The 8,060-nt window shown below is 35.3% G+C and overlaps 1 protein-coding gene and 1 long non-coding RNA gene across 3 annotated transcripts; one reads left to right on the plus strand and one right to left on the minus strand.

Moving 5' to 3' along the window:
* Positions 1–756: 756 nt before the first annotated feature.
* On the plus strand, positions 757–3,438 carry LOC127074323 (tubulin alpha-1 chain). Its single transcript, XM_051015634.1, has 4 exons — positions 757–1,037; positions 1,674–1,908; positions 2,002–2,372; positions 2,612–3,438. Exons 1-4 carry the CDS (start codon positions 945–947, stop codon positions 3,266–3,268), a joined length of 1,356 nt encoding a protein of 451 aa, XP_050871591.1. The 5' UTR covers positions 757–944; the 3' UTR covers positions 3,269–3,438.
* A 1,695-nt stretch (positions 3,439–5,133) lies between these two features.
* Positions 5,134–7,114, minus strand: LOC127074324 (uncharacterized). 2 transcript variants are annotated; one of them, XR_007785973.1, is made up of 4 exons: positions 6,604–7,114; positions 6,272–6,472; positions 5,759–5,898; positions 5,134–5,619 (listed from the first exon to the last, which is right to left on the minus strand). It is a non-coding gene; the product is annotated as an uncharacterized LOC127074324 (long non-coding RNA). The 2 variants fall into 2 exon arrangements; XR_007785972.1 differs by having other exon boundaries at positions 6,272–6,500.
* Between the last annotated feature and the right edge of the window lie 946 nt (positions 7,115–8,060).

Consider the following 8,060-nt stretch of genomic DNA (forward strand, 5'->3'; position numbering starts at 1 on the left):
GGGCGCTTTATTACAAAAGCGCCCTCTAAAGTGCGCTGTCTATTGCTCCTTATTTTTCGCTTCACTTTAGAGAGCGCTTTTGTAATAAAGCGCCCTCTAAGGTGCGCTGTCTATTCCAGTTTTTGGCGTAGTGTAGACAAATTAAAGAAATTATTCAAGGAGAAAAGCGCAGAGTTATTATATTATATAAGAAACTCAAAACCTACACTAGAAGCCAATCATTCACATTGAAGATTTTAGAGTCCTAAGATTTACAAGAGTCCTGTTATTTTATGTACACCACACTATGTTTAAGTAACTTGACATAGTTGTAGATTTATTTATTTAAGTTCTAAATTCAACATTGTTATGTATGCTTTTATGTATCATTAATTTGACATAAAAGGTTTGTCTAATTGAATTGTAGTATTCAATATTGATTGTGTGATTGAGAAAAGCTTTGGTGAAATATTTTAATTTCTAAGAAGATGAAGATAGGTAGGAAATTGATAATAAGTAGGCATGCACTTTTTTTAATTGTTTAAGTCGGAGTCTTTGGAAAGTCTCATTCTATTTAATACAATTAAATAATTATTTTACAGTAACTATTACACAAAAATGACAAAAGAAAAATTAAAAATAGCTGTTTTATTAGCCTAATCGGGGTATTAAATTATGGTAATCCAATTAGAAGTAGAAAACCGATTATTTTTTAGCACGGCTTTTTAAAAAAGAATTCTAAAAATAAAATAACATTTTATTGGTAATATACAAAACGAATAAGCAACAGCAATTAAACCGTTTCCCTTTCCTCCATAAATATACAAAGAAACCAAAAAAAACACCTGTGATCTTATCGATCAATCGTCGAAACAGATCAATAACAAACAAAAGAGGCGTCTTAATAAACGTCCATCTCTCAATCCCTTCCATTTCGATATTCTTTTTTTTCATCTTCTGCGAAAATGAGAGAGTGCATTTCGATCCATATCGGTCAAGCCGGAATCCAGGTCGGAAATGCTTGCTGGGAGCTTTATTGCCTCGAACATGGCATTCAGGTAACAAACTAATCATGGCTTTCTTTCTTTTTTTTCATCTAATTATGGCTTTATTTTTTATTTTTGTTTGCATTCCACAATGTGCATGGATTCTAAGTGGCATTGATTCTTCCAGAGCTTCGTATTTGATTTTGAATTTCTTGAAATGACTTACGATTCTAAATTCTAAATATATATGTAATGTTCAATGTACGAATTAAGATTTTGTATTTAGTTTTTTGTTTCTTGATTGGTTGAAAATGTGAATCTATTTGCAATTGGTTGTTAGCATGGTTTTAAAAACCAATACCTATATCCTATTCACCATTTTTATGATAAAAAATGTGTAATTAACGAATGCAATCAATATCGAAACATCTGTACATATCCAAATCAAGAGCGTCTTAATGTGACTGCGACTGCAACTTGATGGTTACTGTTATTTGAAATATTGGTTGTATGTATAAATTATTCAGCAGGTCTTCACTTTTGCTCATTCTTGTTTTTTTCTTTCAAATCATTGCTAAATCAACACAGGTTTTACTTGGATAGTACTTTCTAGAATAATCTTGTTCCGTCATTCAATTTACTATAGTAGTTTCTTTATGTAATTTTAAGATCAAACATGAATCCTGTTTCTTGTATGTGGTGTTTTAGGCTGATGGGCAGATGCCAAGCGATAAGACCGTAGGTGGAGGTGATGATGCTTTCAACACCTTCTTCAGTGAAACTGGAGCTGGGAAGCATGTACCTCGCGCAGTTTTTTTGGATCTCGAGCCTACTGTGATTGATGAAGTGAGGACTGGGGCATACCGCCAACTATTCCATCCTGAACAGCTCATTAGCGGAAAGGAGGATGCAGCTAACAACTTTGCTCGTGGACACTACACCAGTAATTAACCATATATTTTCAAATACAACATCTTTTTCATGTTAAATATCATATCAAATTTTAACAATGTTGTTTTGTTTTCAATTAACTCAGTTGGAAAAGAAATTGTTGATGTATGCTTGGACCGTATCAGAAAGCTTGCAGACAATTGTACTGGTCTCCAAGGCTTTCTGGTTTTCAATGCTGTAGGCGGAGGCACTGGTTCTGGTCTTGGTTCCCTTCTGCTGGAACGTCTTTCAGTCGACTATGGCAAGAAATCCAAGCTTGGATTCACTGTTTATCCTTCCCCTCAAGTTTCAACCTCTGTTGTTGAGCCTTACAACAGTGTCCTCTCCACTCATTCCCTTCTCGAACACACTGATGTGGCTGTCTTGCTTGACAATGAAGCCATATATGATATCTGCAGGCGCTCTCTTGACATTGAGCGACCCACCTACACTAACCTCAATCGTTTAGTTTCTCAGGTATATATGTTATTGTTAATAAAAACTGAGTTTCACTCTGCATCGCGATTGTGAAATTGGTATCCTGAATGTCAATAGCAAGAATCAGGTCCTAATAACAAATGTTTATGTTGTTAAAGTTGAATCAAATTGCAACTTAGTATATAACAACCGCATATTTGAAGACCAATTCTATTGTAATCTATGTGTTGTGTTGTGTTGTGTTGTGTGCCTCTTTAACGTTTTGCTGGTATATTCAGGTCATATCATCACTAACTGCTTCCTTGAGATTTGATGGTGCCTTGAATGTTGATGTTACTGAGTTCCAGACTAATCTGGTGCCATATCCTAGGATTCACTTCATGCTTTCATCTTATGCTCCTGTGATTTCAGCTGCGAAAGCATACCATGAGCAGCTATCAGTTGCTGAAATCACAAACAGCGCATTCGAGCCATCGTCTATGATGGCGAAGTGTGATCCACGCCATGGCAAATACATGGCTTGCTGTCTTATGTACAGAGGTGATGTGGTGCCTAAAGATGTTAATGCAGCTGTTGCAACTATCAAGACCAAGCGCACTATTCAATTTGTTGATTGGTGCCCTACTGGATTCAAGTGCGGAATCAATTATCAGCCTCCAACTGTTGTTCCAGGGGGTGATCTTGCCAAGGTTCAGAGGGCTGTGTGCATGATTTCCAACTCCACTAGTGTCGCAGAGGTTTTCTCACGCATTGACCACAAATTTGACCTGATGTATGCTAAGAGGGCATTTGTTCATTGGTATGTCGGTGAAGGGATGGAAGAGGGTGAATTCTCTGAAGCTCGTGAAGATCTTGCTGCCCTTGAGAAGGATTATGAGGAAGTTGGTGCAGAGGCCACTGAAGGTGAAGATGGTGATGAAGGAGATGAATATTGATTAATATTGCTTTTCTAGACTGATTATTTTATGCATTCAGTGTGTTGTCTTCTTATATTTGTCCTTTATGTGGAGCTTCTGAGTCTGTCTTGTTCTTGTACTAGATATAACTTCAATCATAAGGCTGCGGCTTTATGCTTTTGTTTGAATAAGTAATGCATGTTACAAAATTTTAATGGTGCACTTTATATTTTCAAATTTTGCATGTGTTGCATTAAGCGCTCCATGGGAAAACAAAATAAAGAAAAGAGAAAATACATCAGCTTTGGGCCGTTAATGTTTGGATCGAAATGAAATAGAGGGGCAAAAGGTTAATTTTTTTAGTCTTAGTTTAAAAATAGAAGGAAAAAATAGAGGAAAAGAAGATATCTTTTTCTTTTCCAATTTTGCATTTTTTTCAAGTTAAAATGTTTTTTTTTTCTAAGATTATTCTTTTATTTGACATATATTGATTCGTTTAAAAAGCTTAACCATATACTATTGGAGAGTGATTTACTAATTGTTTTAGATTGTTACCCAGATAGATAGTCATGCATGTTATGTTAGCTACTAAGTTAGTTATGATTGTTAGTTGTATTACTTGTGATTCAAGTAACTTGTTTGTGATCCAAGTGTTTTCCTTTGTATATAAACTTATCTTATTAATAATAATAGTAAACTCAATGAAATGACATTCACTCATTTAGTAATGAGTATTATGGTATCTGATGATATCTAATGCATTCTCCTAGCTTATTCGCATATCTCCTCTCTTTTTTATTGAGTTTTTTTACATTCATCAATGTCATCAATGGTGAAACTTCAAGATTATGATGATTCCTCATCTTCCAACAACAATACCAACCACGACACTTCACACAACAATAGCAATAACAACTCCATCCACAATAACAACAATCAATTAAATAAGAATCTGACTTTTGATCAATCAAGCCCATATTATCTTCATCCAACTGAAACCCACAGTGAAGTCCTTGTTACTCATCCCATTTGCAAAAACGATTGTGAAGCAAAGTGTTGTCTGTTTCTTAGATGGTGCATGGAAAAATTTATGGCGATGGAGATGCAACTAGCCAAGAAAGTACAAAGTTGTTGCATCTTTTTTAAAAATCAAATAAAGGATCAGTTTCAATTGGTGATGTGATATTTCCATTGACAAATTTGAGTTTGTTCTTGCTCAATATGCCATGTTTCATGGAATACTACTTGTCATACCCTGAAATTTACCCTACCCTTCACCATGATCATATAGACCATTAATCTAAATATTTGCATATCATCCTCATTCATTCATTTCATTGAATAAGAATGGTTCGCCATAAGCAGGCATCCTCTTGGCATCATGTTAATAATAGTTCTGATTAATTATAACTTCGTGTTGATTTCAATTTCAAATTAACGTTTGAAGTTTGAGTTGATTTTGAAGTTAGATTTGATCTTTGAAAATAAAATTCGGTTTTAGAAATCATTTCGTTCTTTTCTCGAATTAATCTTGGAAATTCAAGTTGAGTTGGACGATCCAAATTTATTCTTGAAAAGTCGAATTGGTTTTGGAAATTTAATCGCTTTTTGCATTGAGCCCATTCATTTCTTTTTATGTAGCCCGGTTATCCATTCATATCCAATTTCAATTAACTAATATCCAAAACCATTTAACCAATCCAATCCTATCCTAAACCATATCCAAATTCATTTTTAACCCATATCCATTTTTAAACCAAATCCAATTAATTCATACCAATTATCCATTTTCATAATCTATTTCGCTAACTCCATTTCCATAATTAACTTCCATCGAACCATGCAAGAAGTTGCCGATAGCATTCATTCATAACATTCATTTCATCCATAATTGTACAACCAAATTCCAAACATTGCCATATTATACATTCCAAAACCATTATCAAAATTCTACAAGCAAATTCAAATAACCATTCTTACTAATGACAATACCATTGCATATTCATTCTATTCTATCCTAATTTTTCAAAATTACACTGAAACAGTACCATAGGAATTAAGTCAGTGCCATCCCAACCGTTACATAATGCAATCCTTAATATATTATCCAAACAGTGGTTTACATAAGCCAATGAATTGAAAAAAGGCATAAGCTGCCAGTGCCACCGAGAGAACCGCAAGCTGCTACAAGATAAACTGAAAGCTCTTTATCCGGAATGCCGACCATCTCAATAACTCCAGGTACTCCTCTGGTTTCCGGTACCAGGCCGTCAGCTCTTGCGGTCTCAATGGTTCAAATTGGCAACATGATAACTGAGCTCCCAACGACGCAGCTAGAATTGTGACTACGGCAGTTACGACAACATGTACACTGAACCAACATAGCCCACCTGCAGAATTACAAAACCAAGTTAATCAAAATCCAGCCTGCAATGCAAATGCACTTCGGTTCCGTCCCAGAATTCAGGAATTTCAGTGGCAGTTTGTATGTTTCCTGTTTTTTATCGAAATGTCATTGAAGCTGCTAACCAGTTTAACTATGGCGGTTGACAATTAGAAGGCCTTATGGAGTTGTTGGCCATGGTAGACATTGCCTCTCAAGGCTTTCTTCTGTCACCGACACGACATTGCTAAAAGCATAACTCTGCGGCAGTTGAAGATTTCAGAATCTGAAAAAAAAGAAGAAAACGACATCCATCATAACAGTCCATTTCCAAAAAAAGAACGCATAATGCATAATTACACAATAGTTCTTCCGAAGAATCAATAACAGAATTCCATCAACTAATTACTAACTGATTTCATTTCAAATAAGAAAAAATGAATTTGCATTTCATTCCAATTTTCACTTAGAATTCATCCTAACAGCTTTCCTAATTTCCAACTGACTGCAAATTAAACAAACATAATTGATTCAAACACCTCACTAACTAACTTTCTAACAGAAAATTGATAACTAACTAACAACTCTAACAAACTTTTAGACCATTCTAACAGAAAATTGGAGAGAAACACAAGTTCTTACACAATATAAAAGCTAACCTCATGGTGATTCTTCAAGGTTCTTCCATCTCTATCTTCAATCCTCTTCCACGTCTTCATTCTATTTTCCTCTTCTTCATTCTTCACTCTCCAAATCTCTGCAACAATTCTGTTTCAATCTTCTTCTTCCAAACTTCATCACAAACTCTCAATTTTTCAACCGAAACCTTCACCACACCAACCTTCAATCCACTTCATCACCTTCAATCCAATATCAATCTTCAATCATCTAACAGAATCCACAATGGAAAACAACAAAACATGCCATACAATGACTTAACAGAGATAAGAAAAACCTCATCCAAGAACCTGCAACAGAAGTAGGTGAGTACCTGAACCGGTGAATCCACAGCTTCGATTCCGCTTTCCATCTTCGAAGCTCCATTGCGCCACGAGTACGCTCTCCCTCTTCGCTCTCGGTTTAGCCGATTCTGCAGGAACTCACAGAACGAACGACCAACCGCACCGTCAACACATCGATTCCGGTAGGTAACCACTCTCTCTTCAATTTCTTTCAATTCGCGCACAAGAAAAAGAAACGAAGTTAATTCAGTCTCGGTCTCGATGTCGATTCAATGTTGAGAGTATCCGCGAATCCGATTGTTGTTCTTGGTTCTTCATTGGAGAGTTCATGAATTCGTGAGGTAAGACGTGGAATCTAGAGGAGACAAGGAGCGTTATACGGATCTGAACATGCAACGGACTTGTGCGAGCTTCGTCGGAGTCTTCTTGGCCGCACAATGCGATGAATTCCTTCGGAGAAACTCCAGCTCATTTTCGATCCAGGCTAGTACGCAGGTGGATAAGAAGATCGGAGATCCATTCTTTCCTATCTGAAGCTCGAATCCGGGTTTGAGGTTAAGGCCCAAGCGGATCAATTCCTATCCACACTTCTCATGTTGGACCTACACCCCTTGTCCATTGCAAAGGCCCGGCTCCAGGATTTTTTGTTGTTTTTCTTAAGTTTTGTTAAGTCCTTTAATTAGAACTTAGGAGTTAATCAATTAAGATTTAACTGTTTTTGGTTTAATTAGAATATTATTAGTTAGGTTAATTAGTTCCATTAGGTTAAACAGCTTAATAAAGAGTTAGATTTAGATTAAGATTTTAGAATATTAGAACAATTAGAATTAATGTTAGGATTTAGAATAATTAGATAATCTTAGATTAATTAGAAATATTAATTTTGGTTAGAATTTAGATTTAGAATTAATCAAGATTAGGTAATGATTTAGAGTGTTAGAAATATTCTTAGAAATAATATTAGATCTAGGTTAGGTTAATTGTTTTAAATAGAACTTACTTAGAGTAGAAATTTAATTCAATATTAATCATAACTGTAAAATGACAATTTTACCCTTAGACTTAGAAGTAATTCAATCTCGCATGCTCCCTTAGTTTTAGGACTTCTAGAATTTTCTAATTGGTCAACTAACCTAGTTATTATTTCTCATGTGGTTAACCTTAGTTATAATACATGTTTAGATAGAGTTTAGATTTTAGAATTAACTTTCATTTGAATGATTTTACTTTCGCACATCCCTTGTATTTTACATGTACCCCTCTCCCCCATTCCGATGTATGCTTTTACTCGCTTTCTTTTATTGCTTGATCCGATACTCCTTAGGCATTAGGAACGTTCACCATTTCGCAACCAATAATCAAACCCTTGATCCAACGTCAAGTGGTCCTTTTCTTAAGTCAAAAACAATAAACAAACCCTTGATCCAACGTCAAGCGGTCATTTTCTAAACCAAACTCAAAAATACAATAAATGGCGATTGGGATC

This window comes from Lathyrus oleraceus, chromosome 4 (genome assembly GCF_024323335.1).
Source record: "Lathyrus oleraceus cultivar Zhongwan6 chromosome 4, CAAS_Psat_ZW6_1.0, whole genome shotgun sequence".
Lineage (NCBI taxonomy): Eukaryota > Viridiplantae > Streptophyta > Magnoliopsida > Fabales > Fabaceae > Lathyrus > Lathyrus oleraceus.